At 34.2% G+C, this 25,404-nt stretch overlaps 1 protein-coding gene across 6 annotated transcripts in view; it reads left to right on the forward strand.

Annotated features, from left to right (window-relative positions):
- The window catches only part of LOC136031546 (uncharacterized), a 611,644-nt gene that overhangs the window by 581,787 nt on the left and 4,453 nt on the right, over positions 1–25,404 (forward strand). For 5 of the 6 annotated variants that reach the window (XM_065711218.1, XM_065711229.1, XM_065711224.1 and 2 more), the window contains one exon: positions 19,772–20,054. In XM_065711218.1, the coding sequence (XP_065567290.1) occupies positions 19,772–20,054 (283 nt within the window). Of the gene's footprint in view, positions 1–19,771; positions 20,055–24,284; positions 24,431–25,404 lie in introns of all 6 variants that reach the window. The other variant, XR_010618532.1, reaches the window with a different exon arrangement.

Below are 25,404 nucleotides of genomic sequence, written 5' to 3' on the forward strand. Positions count from 1 at the left end.
GGGTGCACGATCGAGAAATAACCAAGTCGACGGCGATGGCATGGAGTTGCTGAGACAGCGATTTCGTCGCTCGCGTAATTGCTTCTATGTAGTGCAATTGGAAGATAACAAGGAACGATTCCATCAAGAAATGATAGGCCAGGAACTGACCTATTTTAGTCTATCAACTTAGAGGAATTACTGCAAATATTCAGAATTTATAATATTAATATAATCATCTAGGAAACGGGCATTTGACAGAACTTGAGAATTAGATTATGTATCTAACCTGCTTTCAAAGTTTACAATGGTTAATAGCAAATAGTGTTATTATTATGGCCGGCAAAGGACCCTTTTTGGTGGAAGCTTGGGCCCCCTGGAAAATCTGGGGTGGGCATTTGCCCATCCCTGCCCAGCCCCCAAAATGGTGCCTGTGGGGCTAGGTAGCCTCTAATTTTTTGGTCACTTATAAAGGGCATTAGAACCTTTTATTTCCGTTAGAATGAGTCCTCTTGCGACATTCTAGGACTACTTGGTCGATACGATGACCCATGGAAAAAAAAATAATTGTGCACCCGTGATCGGTCTTCTGGCAAAAAATGCGAAGTTCCACATTTTTTAGATAGCCCTGAACCCCCCCCCCCCCCCGCGCAAACCAAAAAAATCCCCCCTGAAAACGTCTGTCCACTTCCCAATAACCATTACTGCATATAAACACCGGTCAAAGTTTGTAACTTGCAGCCCCTCCTCCAGGGACTGTGGGGGAGTATGTCATCCCGAAAGACATAGTTATTATGGTTTTCGACTATGTGAAACAAAATGGCTACTTCAAAATTTGATCCATTAACTTTGGGAAAAAATTAGCATGGGAGGGGGTCTAGGTACCCTCCAATTTTTTTGGTCACTTAAAAAGGACACTAGAACTTTTCAATTCCGTTAGAATGAGCCCTCTTGCGACACTTGGTTGATACGATGACCCCTTGGGAAAAGGAAAAAAACAACAAATAAACACGCACCTGTGATCTTTCTCTTGGTACCAATACGAAATTCCACATTTTTGTAGATAGGAGCTTGAAATTTTTGCTAGAGGGTTCTCCGATACGCTGAATGTGATAGTGTTATTTTTGTTAAGATTCTATGACTTTTAGGGGGTGTTTCGCCGTATTTTCCAAAATAAGGCAAATTTTCTCAGGCTCGTAACTTTTGATGACAAAGATTAAATTTGATGTAATTTATATATTTAAAATCAGCATAAAAATCCGATTCTTTTGATGTATCTGTTAGCATGAAAAGTCATTCTTAGAGTTTTGTTTACTATTGAGCTGCGTCGCTCCTTACTACAGTTTGTTACCACGAACCGTTTGAAAAAGAATAAAAGATGGGAGACAACTCAGTGCTACCTATGCAAAAAAGTGATTTTGCTCGTTGTTAAATGTGGGGGACTGCAATACTTCATTTGCACAAGACTTTTTTTTCTGATTGTTTTTAGAATCATGTCGGATATTTCCTCCTCCATGGAGATTTTTTCACACAAATTCCCCACCTTCGCCCCTAATAGAACGTTGCTCCCACAGAGAACTCCCTCTAGAGAGTTTCTCCCGTATAAAATCCCCCCCTCTACGGAAAGATGCTCTAGACAAATCTGACCCGATAAAAATTTACCCCGGACAATTCATCTTAACATCTCCACATGTAAAATTGATTCGACATAGAGAAATTAAAACAAATAAAAAGAGTTTTGAAGGGGAATTCTGGCAACTTCCTCCAGTGTAAAATCTCCCTTCGAAAACTCAGCCCCCAGAAAATTTCCTCCCACGGAAAATTATCCCCGTGGAAGATCCTCCGGCATAAAGACCCCCCCCCCCCAAAAAAAATGTCTGTAAATTTCCCAACAGCAAAATACTATCTGTAAACAATGGACAAATCTTATGACTTAGACATTTCCCAGGGGGATTTGGGGAGTCACGAAATCCACAAAGGCGTAGTTACTGGGTTTTTTAACTATGTTGAACAAAATGGCTGTATCATAATTATGATTGGACAACTTTGAAAAAAGGGGTAGGGGGGCTGGTTTCCCTCCAATCTTTTTGGTCACTTTAAAAGGGCACTAGAACTTTTAATTTTCGTTTGAGTGAGTCTTTTTACGATATTCTAGGAGGTTTGACGAGATCACCCCTGGGGAAAAAAAGAAATAAAGAAATAAAAGAAATTAAACCCATCTGCAATCTTTCTTTGGCAAAAAAAATATATAGAATTTCATATTTGAGTAGATTGGAGCTTGAAACTTCTACAATGAGCTTCTTGGGTATATTGAATCTTATGTTGTGATTTTTATCAACATTCTTGACTTTTCAGGGGGGGTTACCTTTTTTCGAAAATCAGGCAAATTTTTCCTGGCTCTTAGCTTTTGGTGGGTAATTCTAGGCTTTATGAATCTTATATATTTTGAATCTGTATAATAAACTGATTTTTTAATATATTTATTACTATCAAAATTCCATTTTTTTTAGAGTTCTGGTAACTATTGAGCCAAGTAACTCCTTACTTACAGATTGTTATCACGAACTGTTTGATAAATGGCTGGCTAGGAACAAAAATATGGCAACAAGTTAAATCAAGTTTCAAAAGCATGTGCATCTTTTTTCTTGAACTTGTTAATAAACAAATAATTAATGATCATCTTTGGCGATTGAGTTCTTTAACACACCCTTAATATCGTTTCATCCATCTTGAGAAAATTGATGCCAAATTCATCCTTATGCATAAATCAAATTTAAGTTTAATGCCTCCATTCTTAAAAGTGGCTGCTATGTCACAAAAAGATGGAGCTATAGATAAATTGAGGAACATTAAGAGCAATGGTTTTTCCATCCTTTGTCATTTTCATCTTTGTTCCATGCTTGCAATCATAAAATGGCCTGTAATTAAAGAGAAAAAAAGAAAATAGTTTGATTAATCTACAGGAATATCAAGACTTTTTATCCTTTTTGACTTTTTTAGACTTTTTGAAAGATTTTATCCCTAATATCAGATAGGAAAGAGCTAAAGCCTCTGTTATTGGATTCAACTTGATCATAGGATAGACAGTTTCTGTAAGTCTAGTTTTCCACAGAATTAGAAACTCTTGTAAGCTTCCTTGAAATTATTGAAATCTCAAGAGCTTAAGGCTAAAAATGTACTGTTAACTTGCATTCCATATCTGTTTGCCCCCTGATCCTAACTATCAGATGAATTTCTTTTTTATAACATATCGATTGCTCTCTTAGTCCACTGGTTGGCTCCTACCCATACTTATTTGCCAAATATCCTGTTTTACTCTTTTTTTGGGTTCCTTAAACCCATTTTTTCTTTCCTTAGCTCGGAATATCTTGTGTTTCCGAAGACTTGCTATTTAGCTAGTATTAAAAACTCCACGTCTGGGGATGAGTCATCTTTCTAGCTAGGCAGGGAATCTTAAATCAATGTAGGCTTTTGGGTTATAAAAATGGACAGTCTTTGCTTGAATTGGCAAAGTGGCATAGTGTACGGCTACTAACATCCCCAATTGGTCATAACCCTATTAGGTATTATGTTCTTGTGAATAATCAAAGAAGATTTCTTTTTTTGATTTTAGTCCTTCTTTTTAACCAGAGAATAGCAATAGTAAGTTGTTTTTTTTTTTAAATTTAACTATAGCTATATTTACATCTTAACCAAAACTTCAGGTTTTTGGGAATTTTTTATACGGTCTTTTGCTTAGGAGGGTAGCTTTTCTCCCGTTATTGTTTATATATCTCCTATGCGAGAAGATATCTTCAGCCGTGGCTCTAAAACTATGCCAGTTTTAAGTATAGATGAGTATAGATAAAATCACTTGCTTGGTTATATCCGAGGACCCCTCCCCCCAACCTAGCATTGAGCATAGTGGTATGAAGTAACGTGTACGTAAAGCAGTCTAAAAAAGAGTTCTGAAGAGCGGCTGTATCCTATCTGGGGTAACTTAGTAGGTTATAAGGACATAACCGTGCAAGTCGTAATTTAGAAAGGTGGTTTTACTTAGAAGAGGAATCAGCAACCCTGCATCCCCTTTTACTACCATCCAATACTGGTGGCAACCTCTAATAGTTATCAAAGTCAACTTTAATTGTGAAATCAGTCCTATTCCCTCTGAAAAGGTTCCAAAATTATTCCATATATGAAAGGGGTTGTCCCCTCCTCCACACCTTGATCTTTTCGCTAAAGTTCGACTCCTTCTTACAACTCTACTTTTTAAAACAAAAACAAAAACAAAAATTGACGTAAAGAACGAGGCGTTGAAGAAGGGACAACCCCTTTCATTTACGGAATAGTTTGCGTTCGTTTTAAGTTTTAATGCTGCTCCTTACTTGTAGGTAAAAAATATTAGTTTTCTTATTTAATTTCTGAACGTTTTTGAATTAATGAATGTTTTGATTTTTGCTCACCCCACATAAATAACTAAAAAGAACTTTGTATTTTTTTTTTTGCTAAATAGCTTTCTCATAGTTTTGATCGGACGATTTTGATAAGAAAAAAATGGGGTGGGGGAGGAGGCCAAGTTACCCCTTAATTTTGATTACTTAAAAAGACAACTAGAATTTTTTATTTTTTACGAACGCTTTTATTAGCAATAAATATACGTAACTTACGAACTAACTTACGTAACAAACTTCTATATTTCTTATATTTTTATTACGTACATGAAGAGGTTCCCCCCTCGTCAATACCTTGCTCTTTACACTAAAGCTTGAATTTTGTCCCTAATCTTTAAGAATGGTCCCTGAACCACAAAGGCCGTAGAATAAACAGTTGAAATTACTCAAAATACTTCAGCCTATACAGCGAGGTATTGTGGACGAGATGGACCCCCTTATATAAGTAATAAGTTCTGTTGGTTTTATGTTTAATGCTGCTCCTTACTTCCAGCTGAAAAAAACTTCTTTCTTTATTTTATTTTTTTTTTATAATGCTTGAAAATCCTGCGCTCCCTTCATGGAAATTCTCTTCCCTCATGATAAATTCCTCCCAGTAAACATCCTCCCACACATCCCTCTTCCCCTGACCCTCCCCTCAACATAAAAAAGTCCCTGAAAACGCCTGTACTCTTCCCAATAATCATTACTATATGTAAACAATGGTCGAAGTTTGTAACTTGCAGCCCCTCCCAAGGGGACTGTGGGGGATTAAGTCGTCCTGAAAAATGGCAATCTCAAAGTTTTGATTTGGTGATTTTGGGGGAAAATGAGCGAGGGAGGGTCCTAAGTGCCCTCCAATTTTTTTCACTTAAAAAGCGTACTAGAACTTTAATTTCCGTTCAAACGATCCCTCTCACGACATTCGAGGGAATGAGGTCACCCCTGGGAAAAGAAAAAAAGTAAAATAAACACGCATCCGTGATCTGTCTTCTGGCAAAAAAAAAGAAAATTCCACATTTTTGCAGATTGGAGCTTGAAAATTCTACAGTAGTATTCTCTGATACGCTGAATCTGATGGTGTGATTTTCGTTTCTATAACTTTTACGGGGTGGTTCCCCCTATTTTCTAAAATAAGGCACATTTTCTCAGGCTCCTAAGCTTTGATAGGTGAGATTAAACTTATATATATATATATATATATATATATATATATATATATATATATATATTTATATATATATATATATATATATATATATATATATATATATATATATATATATATATATATATATATATATATATATATATATATATATATATATATATATATATATATATATATATATATATATATATATATATATATATATTATAAAAATATATATTATATTTTTATGTTTTATAATATTATATATTTAAAATCAGCATTAAAATACAATTCTTTTGATGTAACTATTGATATCAAAATTCCATTTTTTAGAGTTTTGGTTACTATTGAGCCGGGTTGCTCCTTACTACAGCATTTTACCTAGATGCAACATTTCAAAAATTGAAATTTAGGGTGCAGCCTCCTAATAAACATTAAATTTCCTGCCTTTTTTTGTTTTAATATAATTCTTCAGTTTAACTTTAAAAAAAATTATTTATATGATTTTTGTTGGCTTTTAATGTCATATTCAGGGTTAACTTGAATCTGCGAGGGAGAAAAAACTCCCCTTCACCACTCTGTTCTTTACCCTAAGCTTTTTCCTTTCTATGATAATAGTTCGAGAAAGAATATTTATTAAGAGTGTATTTGTTTTCCAAAATAAATCAATTTGGTTCTTAAATACGAAGAAATATGCTCCCACCCTTTCCACTTAGCAACTTTTTATGGCATTGATTTTATTTCTGAAATCCAAAGGTTTCTCTTAAAAAATTGTCCTTCAATCAGAGAAAAATTGTCATTTCCTCAGAACTCATTTTGCAAGTTTAATCCACATAACTTCCTACCGATGAAGGATGATCACAGGCCTAATCACTTCCTCCATATTCATTTTAAGTAACTCTCATGGAACGTTGGAAATCTGAGGCTAAAAATTCATATTTAATGACAGCATACGTGACTAGAGATGAATGTGTCACTGCTTATTGGTACAACCTCTCTGAACGAAAAACTGTAAATCTCGTTTCCGAAGTTTTAAACGAATTTTAATGTTCAGAATTTTTTACTCAATGGCATGTTGACCTTATCTGGGAAAAAATTTTTATAAACTGCCCCTCCCAGACCTCGGTTCCACCCAGACCTCAGTCTGCCCCCTCCCTCAGCTGAAATTTAGTTTCTTCCAAAATCATGTCAAAATAAAGGTAAACCTGCTCGGTTTATAGATAAACCAGACAGAGTAAGTTAAAAAAAAAACAGATCGTTTTTTAGTACATATTTACCTTTATAGGGCAATCAAGAACCTTTACGTACTTAATTGCTCTTAAGCTACTTAAGTGCTCTTATAGTGCGAAATAATATCTTTAGGGTATAAAACGGCTCATTTTTTTGTTTTTACTGTCATTTTCACTTTATTTGAGAAAACTGGCTCTAACTTTGCCCCCCTTTCGGGATTTTGAATAAATTACGCCACTGGGGGGTGGGGGCAAATTTAAAGCCAATTTTCCTAAATCAAGTGAAAAAGGCTCTGAAAACTAAAAAATGAGCCATATCAAACAGTTCGTGGTAACGAACTGTAGTAAGGAGAGACCCGGCTCAATAGTAAACGAAACTCTGAAAAACAGAGTTCTGATACTAAAAGATACATTAAATGAATCGTATTTTTATGCTGATTTTAAATATATAAGTTTCATCAAATTTAGTCCTACACATCAGAAGTTAAAAGCCTGAGAAAACTTGCCTTATTTCGGAAAATAAGGGAAACACCCCTAAAAGATATATTAGATACATAGAATCTTAACGAAAATCACACCATCGCCTTCCGCGTATCAGAGAACCCTACAGTAAAAGTTTCGAGGTTCTATCTACAAAAATGTGGAACTTCGCATTTTTTGCCGATCACGGGTGCACAATTATTGGTTTTGTTTTTTTTCCCATGGGTCATCGTATCGACCAAGTAGTCCTAGAATGTCGCAAGAGTACTCATTCTAACGGAAATAAAAGGTTCTAATGCCCTTTATAAGTGACCAAAAAATTGGAAGGCACCTAGCCCCCCTCCCACACTCATTTTTCCCAAAGTCAACGGATAAAAATTTTGAGATAGCCATTTTTTTCAGCATTGTCGAAAAGCATAATAACTATGTCTTTTGGGATGACTTAATCCCCCAAAGTCACCACAGAACTATGCGGAAGGGGCTGCAAGTTACAAACTTTGACAAGTGTTTACACACAGTAATGGTTATTGGGAAGTGTACAGACGTTTTCAGGGGGATTTTTTTGGTTTAGGGGTGGTTTGAGGGTAGGGAGCTGTGTGGGAGGACCTTTCCTTGGAGGAATATGTAATGGGGGAAGAAAAATTCAACTATGGGGGCGCAGGATTTTTTAGCATTTTTATAAAAAAAAAAACAATGAAAAAATACATACAAAATAGTTTTTTCAACTGAAAGTAAGGAGCAGTATTGAAACTTAAGACAAACAGAGATTATTACGGATCTGAGGGGTTCTTCTCCTCCTAAATACCTCACTTTTTACCCTAAAGTATTTTTAATAATTTCAACTATTTATTCTACGGCTATTTATTCAGGAGTCAATCTTAAAGAAATGGGACAAAATTTAAGCTTTAGCACAAAGAGTGAGGTATTAAAGGGGGGGGGGAAATCCCCATATATACATAATAAAAATATAAGAATATAGAAGTTTGTTACGTAAGTTAATTCTTAAGTTACGTATATTTGTTACTAATAAAAACGTTTGTTAAAAATTAAAAGTTCTGATTGCCTTTTTAAGTAATCGAAAAATTGGAGGGCGACTAGATCTCCTTCCCCGCCCCTTTTTTCAAAATCATCTGATCAAAACTAAAAGAAAGCCATTTAGCCAAAAAAAAGAATATTATGCAAATTTCATTTTAATAATTTATGTACGGAGAGCCAAATTCAAACATACATTAATTCAAAAATGTTTGGAAATTAAATAAAAAACAATATTTTTTTTACTGAAAGTAAGGAGCGACATTCAAACTTAAAACGAACAGATATTACTCCGTGTATGAAAGGGACTATTCCCTCTTCAACACCCCGCTCTTTACGCTAATTTTTTTTTACTATTTAATAAAGTAAAATTGAGTGATAAAAATATTTTTTCAATTTTTAAAGACGAGTAAATAAGTTAAAGAATAGTTAAAAGGTATCAAACAGTTTGTGGTAAGGAACTGTAGTAAGGAGCGACCTGACTCAATAGTAACCGAAACTCTAAAAAATGGGATTTTGATACCGGTAGTTACATCAAAAGAATCTGATTCTTATGATTTTAAATATATAAGTTTCATCAAGTTTAGTCTTACCAATCAAAAGTTAAGAGCCTGAGAAAATTTGTATTATTTTAGAAAATAGGGAGAAATACCCCCTAAATGTCAAAGAATCTTAATGAAAATTACACCATTAGATTTAGCGTATTAGAGAACCGTAATTCGAAGTTTTAAGTTCCTGTCTACAAAAATGTGGAAATTTGTATTTTTTGCCAGGAAACAGACCACGGATGCGTGTTTATTTGTTTTTTTTCCAGGGGTGATCGTATCGACCCAGTGGTCCTAAAATGTCGCAATAGGGCTTATTCTAATGTAAATTAAAAGTTCTAATGCCCTTTTTAAGTGACCAAAAATTGGAGGGCACCTAGACCACCCTCCACGCTCATTTTTTTCCCAAAGTTACCGGATCAAAATTTTGAGATAGCCGTTTTGTTTAAAATAGTCGAAAATATAATAATTATGTCTTTTGAGACGACTTAATTCCCCGCAGTCCCCTGGGAAGGGCTGCAGATTACAACCTTTAATCATTGTTTACATGTAGTAATGGTTATTTCGAATTGTACAGACGTTTTCAAATGGACTTTTTTGCTTTGAGGTACGTGGGAGGATCTTTCCATGGAGGCCATGGAGGACTTTTTCACGAGGGAAGAGAATCTCCATGAAGGGGCCCAAGTATTTTCTAGCGTTATTTAAAGAAAAACAATGACAAAGTAAATGAAAAAAAAAAAGTTTTTTAGCTGGAAGTAAGGAGCAGAATAAAAACGAACAGAAATTATTACGTATACAAGGAATTTCTTCCCCTCCACAATACCTCGCTCTTTACGCTAAAGTACTTTTAGTAATTTCAACTATTTATTCCACATTCTTAAAAGAATAGGGACAAAATTCAAGCTTTAGTGTAAAGAACGAGGTATTGACAAGGGGATGAACCCCCTCATTTACGTAATAAAATATACAAATATAGAAGTTCATTACGTAAGTTAATAAAAATGTTTGTAAAAAAAAAAATAAAGCTTTAGCTGCCTATTTAGTGACTAAAAATTGGAGGGCAACTAGGCCTCCTCCCCAACCGTTTTTTTTTTATCAAAACCGTCAGATCAAAAGTATGAGAAAGCCGTTTAACCAAAAAAAAAAAAAATGCAAATTTTGTTTTAATTATTCACGTGCGGTGAGCCAAAATCAAAACATGCATTTATTCAAAAACGTTCAGAAATTAAATAAAAAAAAAAAACAATTTTTTTAACTGTAAGTAAGGATTGACATTAAAACTTAAAACGAACAGAAATTATTCCGTATATGAAAGGGATTTTCACCTCTTCAATTCCTCTCTTTTTACGCTAAAGTTTCTTAATTGTTTTAAAAAGTAGAGTTTTGAGAAAGAGTCAAACTTTTCAGTTTCACATTTTTCAAGGAATCTTTTTCGGAAACGATTTAAAAATGAATAGAAAATTAAGACATAGAAAAATTGATTTTGAACTTAAATGCTCTTCTAAGCTCTCAAAATTTCTTAATTAAGTTCTTAATCAATAGTTATCAAACAGTTTGTGGTAGCGAAGTGTAGCAAGGAGCGACCCGGCTCAATAGTAACCGAAACTCTAAAAAATGGAATTTGATACCAATAATTACATCAAAAGAATTACATTTTAATGCTGATTTTAAATATATACGTTTCATCAAGTTTATTCTTACCCACCGAAAGTTATCACCCTGAGAAAATTTGCCTTATTTTAGAAAATAGGGGGAAACACCCCCTAAAAGTCATAGAACCTTAAGAATAGTATAGTATATATAGTATAATAGAATAGCATATTATAGAGAATAGTAAGCTTAAGGATTTCTTTTCATATTTCATCAAGCTCCAATCTCCAATCTCCAAGCTCCTAGTTTCAAGCTCCTATCTACAGAAATATGGAATTTTGTATTTTTTTTTTTTTCTAGAAGACAGACCACAGATGCGTGCTCATTTGTTTTTTTTCCAAGGGTGATCGTAACGACCCAGTGGTCCTAGAATGTCCCGAGATGGTTCATTCTAACGGAAATTAAAAGTTTTATTGCCCTTTTTAAGGGACGAAAAAAATTGAAGGGCACCTAGGGCCCCTCCCACGCTCATTTGTTTCCCAAAGTCACTGGATCAGAACTTTGAGATAGCCATTTTGTTCAGCATAGTCGAAAAACTTAATAATTATGTCTTTCAGGACGAATTAATCCATCACAGTCCCCAGGGGAGGGGCCGAAAGTTACAAACTTTGACCATTATTTACATATGGTAACGGTTATTGGGGCGTATATAGACGTTTTCAAGGGGACTTTTTCACGTTAAAGGGGGGGGGGGCAAGGGCGGTGGTTACGGAGAAAATCTTTCCATGGAGGAATTTATCATGAGAGAAGAAAAGTTCCATGAAGGGGTCGCAGGATTTACTAGTATTATTTAAAAAACAATAAGAAAATTACGAAGAAAAAGGGTTTTCAGGAGGGAGTAAGGAACAGTATTACAACCTAAAACGAACAGAAATCATTACGTATATAAGCAGATCGTCTCCTCCACAATACCTAACTCTTTACGCTATAGTATTTTTAGTAATTTCAACTATTTATTCTATGGCCTTTGTGATTCAGGGGTCATTCTGAAAGAATTGGGGCCAAATTGCAGCTTTAATGTAAAGAGCGAGGTATTGACGAGGGGGAGAGCCCCCTCATATACGCAATAAAAATATAAAATTTCGTTACGTAAGGTAATTCGTAAGTTATGTATATTTATTACTATTAAAAACGTTCCTAAAAGAAATAAAAAGTTCTAGTTGCCTTTTTAAGTAACCTAAAATTGGAGTGCGGTAGGCCTCCTCTCCCACCCCTTGTTTATCAAAATTGTCTGAGCAAAACTATGAGAAATCCATTTAGCCAAAAAAAATTAATATGCAAATTTTGTTTAAATTATTCATGTGCAGTGAGCCAAAATCAAAACATGCATTAATTAGAAAAAGGTCACAAATAAAATTTTTAAAAAACAAGTTTTTTAACTGAAATTAAGGAGCGACATTAAAACTTAAAAGGAACAGAAATTATTCGATATATAAATTTTTTTTATCGTTTTAAAAAGTAGAGCTGTGAGAAAGAATCAAACTTTAGCGTAAAGAGCGAGGCGTTGAGGAGGGGACAACACCTTTCACAAAAGGAAAGATTTCTGTTCGTTTTAATTTTTAATGTCGCTCCTTACTTGCAGTTAAAAAACTTTTTTTTTTTAATTTAATTCAGGAAGAGCTCAACTCCCACCATGTAACACCTGCATCGACGGATTTACACCTTTTGGTGTGCGGGGTAAGAATGGCAGTTGGTGCCTTCCGATCAACAAACCCATTATAGATTTTAAAATTAATGTCCTTTTACTTCTATAATGAATTTATTTATTCATTTTACATTAATTTTATTATTTTACTATGTAATATATTTTACTATATTTACTAAATTTTACTATATGCACAATAATGTTCGCGAGAGACTCTTAGTCCGCGTAACAATATATGAAAGCTTTGAAGCCGTATTATGTTCCATATGGGTTATCCTCAAATTTTTCCAGTGCTACTCGGCCGTCCTGTTTTAAGATAGTTTTTATGGCACTTGGTATTCACCAAGTGACATATAGCAATCGCAAATTCTGTCGGTCTGTCGGTCCCGGTTTTGCTACTTTAGGCACTTCTAGGCAAGCTAGGACGATGAAATTTGCCAGGCGTACCAAGGACCAGACCAGATTAAACTAGAAATAGTTGTTTCCCCGATTTGATCATCTGGCGGAGTGGGGGGCCCTTTAATTCGGAAAAAATAGAAAAAATGAAGTATTTTCAGAAAGAGTTTGACTCTTTCTCTTAACTCTACTTTTTAAAACAGTAAGAAACTTTAGCGTAAAGAGCGGGGCCTTGAGAAGGAAAAGCCCCTTTCCTATACGGAGTAATTTCTGTTCATTTTAAGTTTTAATGTTGCTCCTTACTTTCATTTAAAAAACTTGTTTTATTTGATTTCATTTCTGGACGTTTTTGAATTAATGCATGTTTTCAACTTCGCTCTTCGCACATAAATAATTAAAACGAAATTTGAATATTAATTGATTGCAATTAATTGGAAGATTTTGAGAAAAAAGGAGCGATGGAGGAGGCCTTGTTGCCCCCCAATTTTTTGATTACTTATAAAGGCAACTAGAACTTTTAATTTTTTACAAACGTTTTCAATGGTAAAAAAATACCTAACATACGAATTAACTTACTTAACGAACTTCTATATTCGTATGTTTTTATTGTGTATATGAGGGGGTTCAACCGTCATCGATACCTCGCTCTTTTCACTAAAGTTTAAATTTTGTCCCAATTCTTTAAGAATGACCTCTGAATCACAAAGGCCGTAGAATAAATAGTTAAAATTACTAAAAATACTTTAGCGTAAAGAGTGAGGTATAACGAAGAGGTAAACCCCTTATATGCGTAATAATTTTTGTTCGTTTTAAGTTTTAATGCTGCTCATTACTTTCAGTAGAAAAAACTTTTCATATTTATTTTTTCATTATTTTCTCAAATAATGCTTGAAAATCCTGCACCTCCTTCATTGAAATTCTCTTCCCCCATGAAAAGTTCCTCCGTGGAAATATCCTCCCACATAACCTTCCCCCCCTCAACTCTCCCCCCTAAACCCAAAAAATCCCCCTGAAAACGTTGTACACTTCCCAGTAATCATTACTATATGTAAACATAGGTCAAAGTTTGTAACTTACAGCCCCTCCAACGAGGACTGCGGGGGAGTAAGTCGTCGCAAAAGACATAGTTATTAGGTTTTTTTACTATGGTGAATAAAATACTATCTCAGATTTTGTTCTGGTGACTTTTGGGAAAAACCAAGCGTGGGAGGGGGCCTAGGTGCCCACCAATTTTTTGGACACTTAAAAGAACTTGCACTAGCAGTTTTAATTTCCGTTAGAATGAGCCCTCTCGTGACGTTCTAGGACCACTCAGTCTATACAATCACCCCTGGAAAAAAAAAAAAAAAAAAAAAACACGCATCCGCGATCTGTCTTCTGGCAAAAAATGTGAAATTCCACATTTTTGTAGATAGGAGCTTGAAACTTCTACTATAAGGTTTTCTGACACGCTGAATCTGATGGTGTGATATTCGTTAAGATTGTATGACTTTTATGGAGTGTTTCACTCTATTTTCTAAAATGAGGCAAATTTTCTCAGCCTCGTAGCTTGTGATGTAACTATTGGTATCAAAATTCCATTTTATAGAGTTTCGGTTTCTATTGAGCCGGGTCGCTCCTTACTACAGTTCGTTACCACGAACTGTTTGATAACGGACAAAGATTACGCTGTGTGTCTATAATAACGGTTAATGCGGTTAATAACCACTTCAAACATCAAAATCGAGAAAGGAATTCTTTTTGTAAGACAGTAGAAGTCTAATGTAAATAAATATTTCAGCCGTATGTCCAAGGGTCGTCCTCAGTAAAACATAAATATATTAAAAACTTAAGAAGAAAAACTTACAACAACATAGACCTACGACCAATAAAACTAAAATGATTTTTTTTTAACAGTCCCAGCATCCTTACTTCGGCGGAGTTCAACCAGGACTGATAAATAAAGTGAGATGAAACAAGACTGGTTTTTAAAATATTTTGTAAGATCGTTTTTAATTAAATTTGTGCATAGAGCATTTAGTGAATATTCCCCCAGGTCTCTTCATTTTCAAGTGTCTTTTCAGTCTACAGTTAATTGTATTGTTAATAAATAAAATATGATACCCATTTCCAAAAAGTAAGTACCTGATAAAGTTTAGTTCTGCTGTGATGTAGGAATCAGAACAAATGTTTAGGGTACGATCGACAAGAGAGATTACATCTCTTTTAAATTGTGCGGGGTGGTTTGATTTAATATGTAAATATTATTTGTTTTGTGTTGTTTTTTGTAAATAATAAAATTGAGTTTATCTAAGGTACGAATAATCAGCACATCTAGGAATGAGATTTTGTTTGCAACTTCAATTTCTAAGGTAAACTGTAAATTTATACCATACGTATTAAAGTGATCTAAAAAACCTCTAAGTTAATTTTCCTCATAGTTCCAAAGTGGAATTACGTCATCCATGTAATGTCCCCAAAGATATGCTTCAAGAAATATGAATTTAATGTCCAATTTTCAATTTTTTCTACATAAATATTCCCCAGTAGCTTGGAGAGAGGTACATCCATTGTTAAACCATTAATTTGTTGCTAAAAGGAATTACGGGATTGGAAATTCATTAAATATTTGTTACAGAATTGAACAAAGGTCATTAAGACCTCGCAATCTATTCCTATTGCTAAAAATTTCTATTAAATGATAATTTTCGTTTATATTTATTTTCTAATAATTGCTAAGATACTGCTGCATCAGATACATTTCTATACATAGAAACAATGTCAAAAATAGTTATAATTGTATTTTCTGAGATATGTACGTTTTTGAGGTTCTCACTGCCGAATTACATATGCAGGGTTTTTCAGAATAAAGCAAAGGTTCGAAGGCTGTACATACCCATTTTCCAATAATGGAGTTGAGGGCTTTCGTACAAGCTACAATGGGCCTTAAGGGAATGCCTTGCTCCTGCAATTTTGGTGGACGATAAGATTTTAGACAAAAGCTACCCCGAAGGAAAAATTTATTATACAGTTGTGGAGTAATTTTACCATTTTGCTTCAGAGTTTTAATTCATTTATAATTTTGTTAGCAAACTGATCAGTATGATCTTGGGTTATAGTTACATATGTAGTTTTGTCATTTAGATGTGAACAACTTTTTCTGTCATAACTTGATGTATCGATGACAACCAGAGAATTGTTTTTAGCTGGTTTAGTCAAACAGTTCGTGGTAACGAACTTTAGTAAGGAGCGAACCGGCTCAATAGTAACCGAAACTCTAAAAAACGGAACTTTGATACCAATACTTATATAAAAAGAATTGCATTTTAATGCTGATTTTAAATATATAAGTTTCATCAAGTTTAGTCTTACCCGTCGAAAGTTACGAGCCTGAGAAAATATACCTTATTTTAGAAAATAGGGGGAAACACACCCTAAAAGTCACTGAATCTTAACAAAATTCACGCCATCAGATTCAGAGTGTCATAGAACACTACTGTAGAAGTTTCACGCTCCTATCTACAAAGATGTGGAATTTTGTATTTTTGGCCAGAAGACAAATCACAGATGTGTGCTTGTTTGTTTGTTTCTCCCCAGGGGTGATCGTATCGAACCAGTGGTCCTAGAATGTCACAAGAGGGCTCATACTAACGGAAATTAAAAGTTCTAGTGCCCCTTTTAAGTGATTAAAAAGATTGGAGGGCACCTAGGCCCCCTCCCATGAATATTTTCTCCAAAGTCACCGGATCAAAATTTTGAGATAGCCTTTCTATTCAGCTTAGTCGAAAACCAAATAACTATGTCTTTGAGAATGACTTAATTCCCCACAGTCCCAGGGGGAGGGGCTGCAACCTACAAACTTTGACCATTGTTTACGTATACTAATGCTTATTATAAAGTGTATAGACGTTTCGAGGGGGACTTTTCTCGTTGGGGTTGGGGTGGGTTGGGGGGAGGTGGTTACGTGGGAGGATATTTCCATAGAAGAATTTATCATGAAGGAAGAGAATTTCCATAAAGGGGGCAGGGTTTTCTAGCATTATTTAAAAATATAACAATAAAAAAAAATTCAACTAGAAGTAATGAGTAGCATTAAAACTTAAAACAAACATAAAATATTACGTGACATAAGGGGGTTCGTTTCCTCCACAATGCCTCCACAATACGCTATAGTATTTTTTGTAATTTCAACTTTTCATTCTACGGCCTTTGTGATTCAGGGATCATTCTTAAAGATTTTGAACAAAATTCAAGCTTTGGTGTAAAGAGCAAGGTATTGACGAGGGGGCAAACCACTTCATATACGTAATAAAAATACACAAATATAGAAGTCCGTTACGTAAGTTAATTCGTAAGGTACGTCTGTTTATTACTAACAAAAACATTCGTAAAAAGATAAAAAAAACTAGTTGTATTTTAAGTAACCAAAACCTGGAAAGCAACTAGGCCTCCTCCTCCACTTTTTTTTTTATCAAAATCGTCCGATGAAAACTATGAGAAAGCCATTTAGAAAAAAAAATTAATATGCAAATTTCGTTTTATTTATTCATGTGCGGTGAGCCAAAATCCAAACATGCATTAATTCAAAATGTTCAGAAATTAAATAAAAAAACAATCTTTTTAACCGTAGGTAAGGAGCGAGATTAAAACTTAAAACGAACAGAAATTATTCCGTATATGAAAGAGGTTGTCCCCTTCTCAACGCCTTGCTCTTTACGCTAGAGTTTTTTTTTTGTTTTAAAAACTAGAGTTGTGAGAAAGAATCAAACTTTAGCGTAAAGAGCGGGGCGTTTAGGAGGGGACAACCCCTTTCGTTTTAAATTTTAATGTCGCTCCTCACTTGCAGTTAAAAAATTTGTTTTTTTATTCAATTATAATGATGGACGGGTCTTTGCGGGGATTTGAAAGAATATTTAAGTCATGCAGAGTATCTGTTTTTATACTGGTAGGAGAATTAACTTTTTTTTATTGTTGTAAAGGGTATCAAAAAGACTAGCCCTAACTTCACCTGGGATGGAAATATATGTATAAAATTTGTGCAAAGAAGACTCTAGAGAGGATACTAACTCTGCCATAGGAGCTTGTTTTGGAAGAAAAGAGAATTTTGAACCTTTTCGAAAGTTTGAATTTTCGATGGTTCCGGCATTCTGGAGGACAGATTAGCAACAGCCAGTCTAGGTGTGAATCATGGAGTATAAATAGGGCTATTCATCGAAGATTCATATCTCAGGTTGTCCAGTTTCTTAATAAGTCGTTCCCTTGATGTGCGGAAATCATGACTAAACACATTTCTTTCCAATCTAGCATCCTGGCAAAAATCAACAGAAGAGAAATTTTCAAATAAGTAGTTTCCTAAAGGTTTTCTTTCAGAGGAAATAGTGTATCTTTTCTGTTTTTTGTCTTTAATAATATGTATGAATGTTTTTAATTGTGATGTATGAGCAAATCGCTCTTATTTTCGGGTATATAAGTGTAATTTGAATCTTTAAGACTTGGGAATAAGATTTTAAAATTTGCAAGATTCTAAGAATTTATGTTGGTTAATAATACTAGCTTGTTTTTTGCCTAAGCCAATAAAATAAAATATATCATTGGTCAACTGCTCCCCATAATAAAGACGTAAATAACGATGCAGACAACACTGCCTTTCCATACACAAACATCAAAAACAAGAAGAACAATAGGACGTATTTGGTTGGTCGTATGTTGTTGTAAGTTTTTCTTCTTTTATATATTTATGTTTTGCTGAGGACAGCCGCTTGACTAGGGCCGAAATATTCGTTCAAATTAGATTTCCACTGTCTTACGAAAGGAATTCCCTATTGTTTCTTCTTGTTTTTGATGTCTGTGATGAAAAGGCAGTGTCTTCTTCGTCGCTAATAACCACTTCAGCAAAACGTTTGGAAGTACATAAGTTATGGGAGTTACTTTTTATTTTGTTTTCCTTTTCAACCTCATTTTTTCCTCTCTTGAGTGTGGAAGAAAACTAATTTTTCAAGTAAATGTTTTTTTAGTGCTTTTAAAATAATGATATTTAATATAATCCCTACTATATCAAACCGTAGGAATGACAATTATGACCTTTTTTATGCCACTGAATATTGCTTGAACTGTGAAATTTAGTGATTTGGTTTTTTTCATTTGGGAATCATCAAAAAAGATACATTCTTATGGTGGAGTGTGGTAAAATCGGCATATATGCTGTAATTCTTGAAGACAAAATTTAATTTAATCTTAGGCTGCAGACTAACGAGACCATTTAGTCTTAATTTGTCATCAAACTCTTTTCTGGATTTTTGTGCTGGATTTTAAGCACTTTATATTTTAGCAGATCAATCTTTTTATTCTAAATTGCAAAGAAGCAAAACAGGAAGAGAAAAGATAAAAGATTACCAGACTAAACAAAATGCTAAGGTTCTTAGGAGGAATAGTAAGCCATAACCTAAAATGAACATAAGGCAAAGCTAAATATTTGTAAGAAAGTTGTGCCAATGGCTTGCCATCAGTAATTGCTTTTTCCTTCTTTATCTACCGTTTGCCAAATGTTACCTCTCTTATTTTCTGCCAAGAGATATTATCTCAAATTTTTATGGGTGAGTTTGTTTATGGTAATAGTACGGAGAAGGCAATTCTAGACACTCTTTTAGAATCGAAAGCTATCGTAAATTTTTTCTTCTCTTGTTATTGCTTTCACATTTTATATGACTTTCGTGTTTAGATCTAATGGGGTGATCTGGAAATAATTTCCAAAATAGCAAATTTTTGGATTTTAACAACAATTTTATTATTTTTCATTTTCATACGGGTTTCATTATTAGATTTTATCAGTATTTTTGTTATTATTCTGTAATAAAAAGAAAATGATTTCTTATAAAACGGTTGTGTCAGCCTATTGTTTTATACGCTATTGTCCATATTTGAGATGTTCAACGATTCCAGAGAGAGCTAGACATGCTTCAATATTCTTCAATATAAAACTTGGGCAAGCTTTTGATCAGATTATTTTGGGTTAAACCATTACTCATTCTGTGATTCCTGACATCGATATTTCAAGCCTTTTTTGCTCAAATAGAAACATCAAATGTTGAAACAAATCCAGGTTCCCCCCGAATAGGTCAAATTTCATATTCGTACAGCATAGCTGCTTGTACATTATACTACTTAGTCAATACTAAACCAGTAACTAAATCGAATTATGTTTTTGCTTTTATTCTCCTATTGCTTTCAATGAGTACTTTATTAATAGAAAATACTCAATAATTACATAAATTTAGGTTGACCGTAGCTACCTCCGTCAGTATCCCTTAGAAGAAGTTCAAGAGACTGGGCTTCAGTCCATAACTTTGGGGCTTCAGTTTAAAGTTCGGCAAAAACATTTCAAGCATGGAGGACTTAAAATTAAGTGCTTAGCAACTTTGGCAGCTCTGTACTGGCGAAGTGACGAAAGAAACGCAGAACCAGCTGCGATGAGGTCTTCGTATAATTTACAAGAACACAAGGCCAACGCAAAAGTCTCACCGACTAGCGAGGACTCAAGATGCTGGTTTTTCAATATTGGTAAGATGCTTTCCAAAAGCTTAGCTTCACCACCGTGCTTCTTTCTCTAAACCCTTGTCTTGCCCCAAAAACTGCCGGTCTGTGAATTTTAATTTATAAGAATTGATAGTATTTTACTAGAATTGCATGAGTATTTTAAAATATAAGAATTCATAATTAACATTACTAACTTAATATCAGCTCTGAGGCAACACAGTGTAAGCATTTCTGATCACATTAAAAATTAAGTATATAATTAACGCCCTATATTCTTTGTACAGTTTCCAACTCTATTCTTTAACATTTTTTTAATAACGCAATGATTTGACGTGCAAAGTTGGTGGTCGTCGTCAATCGTACCAACGTTTAGTTGATTTTTTTTCTTCTTCTACAATATTTCATCAGCACAGTTAAAGACCAATAAGAAACAATGGTAGAAATTCAATATTATTGGTAATTTAAGCTAAGTGTCATTACCTTGGTTCATTGGCCCTAAAATCTGTTGGATATTAGCTTATATTTTGCGCCTTACACGTCATTCAAAGTTAATATTTACAGTAGCAATAGTAACAAAAACTGTTTCCTCATAAACAAATAGCATAATCAGAAGTTGAGGGATATTAATTAAGAAAATTATTGTTTAGGTAATAACAAAATAAATACTTGCAAGTAATAAAACCCTAATCACTCGTTTTAAAGGTTTTAGGGATTCTGTTTATTTCAAACCAACACCCCAACATCTAGTTGAAGGGGGCGCTTCGCCCCCCCCCCCCCCCCAAGCCCCCCCGGGCGCGTAAATCGTTACGTGCCATATTAGTTACGCGCCATTGTAGTTGTGTCCCTGTGTCCCACCTGTGAATATAGATAAATATATATATATATATATATATATATATATATATATATATATATATATATATATATATATATATATATATATATATATATACATATATATATATATATATATATATATATATATATATATATATATATATATATATATATATATATATATATATATATATATATGTTTTTAACTACGTAAAACTTGCGAATATACAACATTCTTCGATGTCCCATTGTCTGTGCATATAAATAGATTGTCAGGTTTACAGACTCTTGAACATGCAACATAAAATTGTCCATGGGAAAAATAATCCGTATAATCCGTAATCAGATCTATACCTCATTATTCTAATGATTGCCCTTGAGCTTTGTTGATGGTTATTGCTAATCGAACATTCCTGTGTCCCCGTCGTCATTTATATATCCCCCTGTGCCCCCGGCGTCCCCGTTGTAGTTGTGTCCCTGTGTCCCGGTCGTCATTTATATTCCAAGTATCCCGGTCGTCATTTGTGTCCCAGTGTCCCAGTCTGTAATTTCTCTTTGAGCGTCCCGATCGTCATTTAAATTCCCTGTGTCCCGGTCGTCATTTGTGTCCCGGTGTCCCGGTCTGTAATTTATCTTTGAGTGTCCCGGTCGTCATTTATGTTCCCTGTGTCCCGGTCGTCATTTGTGTCCCGGTGTCCCGGTCTGTAATTTATCTTTGAGCGTCCCGGTCGTCATTTATATGTCCCGGTCGTTATTTGTGTCCCGATGTCCCAGTCTGTAATTTCTCTTTGAGTGTCCCCGTCGTCATTTATATTCCCTGTGTCCCGGTTGTCATTTGTGTCCCGGTCTGTAATTTCGTCAGTCGACAAACATGACGTCAGTCGACGAACAACTTCATGACGACATACAGCTCAATCCTTATAATGACGTCAGTCGACACACAAACATGACGTCAGTCGACAGACACACAAACAAACAACTTATTTATATATATATATATATATATATATATATATATATATATATATATATATATATATATATATATATATATATATATATATATATATATATATATATATATATATATATATATATATAGATACTAGCTGTTGGGGTGGCGCTTCGTGCCACCCTAACACCTAGTTGGTGGGGGCGCTTCGTGTCCCCCCTCAAGCCCCCCCGCGCGCGTAAGTCGTTACGAGCCATATTAGTTACGCGCCATTGTAGTTGTGTCCCTGTGTCCCACCTGTCTTCGCTGTCCCATTGCCTCTACATATAAATAGATTGTCAGGTTTACCGACTCTTGAACATGCAACATATAATTGTCCATGGAAAAAATAATCCGTATTCAGATCTATACCTCATTATTCTAATGATTGCCCTTGAGCTTTGTTGACGGTGATTGCTAATCAAACATTCCTTGTGTCCCCATCGTCATTTATATACCCCCCCCCCCTGTGCCCCCCGGCGTCCCCGTTGTAGTTGTGTCCCTGTGTCCCAGTCGTCATTTATATTCCCTGTGTCCCAGTCGTTATTTGTGTCCCGGTGTCCCTGTCATTAATATCTCTTTGAGTGTCCCGGTCGTCATTTATATTCCCTTTGTCCCGGTCGTCATTTGTGTCCCAGTCTGTAATTTCGTCAGTCATATTCCCGGTGTCCCGGTCGTCATTTGTATCCCGGTGTCCCGGTCTGTATATACATTCGTTTTTGAATTGGTATATGATGAAATAAATTTTTTGTTTTTTTCCTTTTTTTTCTTTTTAGTTTTTTTGATTTTTACCTTTTTTTAGCTTTTTTAGTTTTTTTTTTCTTTTTATTTTTTTTTGTAGTTTTTACCTTTTTTAGTTTTTTTATTTTTATTTTTAGTTTTTTTAGTTTTCTTTTTCTCCTTTATTTTTTATTTTTTTCCTTTTTTTAGTTTTTTCTTTTTCAGTTTTTAGTTTTTTTAGTTTTTTTATTAGTTTTTAGTTTTCTTTAGTGAATTTGGTCGGCTGATGCTGTTATTTAAATCATTTTATGTAAATGGGAAAATTATCAAAACAAATATCTGCAAAGATATTGAAACAGGGTCATAAGAACGATTACTATGAAATCCTTACCCTGAGAATAATTAAATAACCCTTTAAATGTCTGGAGTCTTGGCATTTAGAGGTTTTGAGGGCCCTTTTTTTAGTATTAATTTTGGATTTCTTAGTAATGATGTTGGTGAATACGATTGATTCTAACAATAGCTCATGTTTATTAATATTAAAAATATGGAGTAGTAGTCGTGGTGGGACTTGCCGTGATAGGAATAGCCATACAATGTACGACTACTCCTACCACGTTTGGCATGTACGGCTACTTTTTTTACATTGCAATATTATTATCAAATGTCGCATCAACATTAAGCACCAAGCTCCAACTTCGTTTCGTATTCAGTTTGTAAAATACATTGTTAATGTATTTTGATTGTGGACTTCAGTATGACAATTGGAGTTTCATATTTTGTTGAGAAAAAATATTAGTAACAAAATAAATGAGACAAAAAGGGGAAAAAGTTGTGTTTTCGGGAGTTCACTTTGAAATAAAAGGCTTAATTTCCAAAAACGTTAAAAAGTCCCTACAGGACTCTAATTGAAAACAGGTGTAATACGTCCGTCCAGCTTTTTATTAAAATACGTACCTGAAGCTACTATTCCATAGTGGTCTTTTGCATGGTTTGATTAACGTTACCCTTATGGCCGCCCTTATTGTAATACCGTTGGAGGAAAATATTTTTACCTTGGGATAAACCTTTCTTACCATATGGTTAAGGCTGTGATTAAGTAAACTGATGGAACTCGGCAATCCCATGTTAAAATTGAAAATTTATATTCAAAAGTACTCGAGTATTCATTGGCGGAAGATACCACTTTTAATATCAGGCCGTAGCTTCTTGAATATGCTACAAAATGTTTGCTATAATTTTGCTCCATTTCCTCTAATTGCTTAGAAATCCTAGAAAATGTCTAGCTCTTTTTCACAAGTGTGCTCTGTGAAGGATATTGCTTTTAGAACAAAATCGGTACTATCATTAGCAGAAGACGATAGCCTGTAAGATGATTGCAACCATTTTTCGATGTTTTCCTGTTTTCGAACTGTCTCATAGAATATTTTTAGCTACCTGAAATTTTTACAAGTTTTTTGCCAGAAAGAATCGTTTCAGATCGCCGATAACACCCCTAGCGACAAGTTTGAGAAGCTTATATAATTAAACTGCTATTTCCGCCAATGAATAAGCGCTATTTGAAGGGTTTTTGACAATCGGCGGTCTCTAGAGAATTGAGAGACAGAAGGCTACCCTAACTTCAATTTTGAACCTCGATGTTTTCAAGTTCACTTAATCACGGCCTTAAAATTGCTGTCTCAAAAGTTTTACTCAATGTTTTCTAGGGCTAAGATGGTGGCCCAGGATATTTATTTAGCCGAAGACTACCCACTCAGCGATCCCAGTCCTTAAAAAGGAACTAGGAAAGGCTAATTTATAATTGGATAAGGCATAGTCCAAGTTTATAGGACCGTCCATTCTGAATAATAAGGTAATAAAAAACTACCATCCATTCCAAATGATGAGACTACAAACTACTAATTTAAATGTGAAAACAGATTAAAAAACTACAATACATGGAAGAAGCGATCTCTCTTAGCTAAGTCGACGCCAGTGCATCGATGATGATATAACTAATCCTGAGATTGGGGCTAAAATTACCAAATTATTATCATCAAAACATGATTAAATTAAATTCTAATAATTTAATTTTTTCCTTTTAAAATTTGTTGTTAGCACACAGCGTAATTTTAGACAATTAAAAACCACATCTTCTAAAAAAAAATTAAAATTGAAATTGTTTCATATGGGATGTTTCAAAAAAAAAAATTATAGATAGGTAAGAAGAATAAAAGTTACAACAATAAAATTTATTTCAGGATGGAATTTTAAACGAAATATACCTGACATAACAATTTTATCTAGGTGAAAGGCTTACCACCGGCTCTTTGACATTAATTAAAATGTGTGTACTGCTCATGAAAGTTGTATTGTTCTTACCAAAGACATGTACTTGCTATGGTCCATGTTTTTCACGTTAAAAATAAAAAGTAATAGGCTACATTTTATAATAAGTTTGAGTTTTCAATAACAGGAATGTTTAGCCTTTTTACGAAAACATTTAAATTTGTTAATTTCATAATTCTAATTATAACACGAATATACAGTTTTCAGTCAGACATTATGTTTTATGTTTTTCTTCTCAAATTTACTATTAGTTCCCCCATCCCTTTTCCCATGCCTGTAAGGCTTATTGTATATATTAAAAAAGCCTATTTAAAAAAAAACGGAGGCCAATAATCTTAGCTTTGACCAGGTTTTTACTTTAACTTCAAGGATCCGTTATATTTTAAGAAATGATATAACTTAATATTAATTACTTAATATTACAATAATTTTATATTAAAAGATTCAAATGACATTTTTCATCAGCTTAAATTAAGATAATTTGACCACATTTATAAT

This window comes from Artemia franciscana, chromosome 1, assembly GCF_032884065.1.
Source record: "Artemia franciscana chromosome 1, ASM3288406v1, whole genome shotgun sequence".
Taxonomy (NCBI): domain Eukaryota; kingdom Metazoa; phylum Arthropoda; class Branchiopoda; order Anostraca; family Artemiidae; genus Artemia; species Artemia franciscana.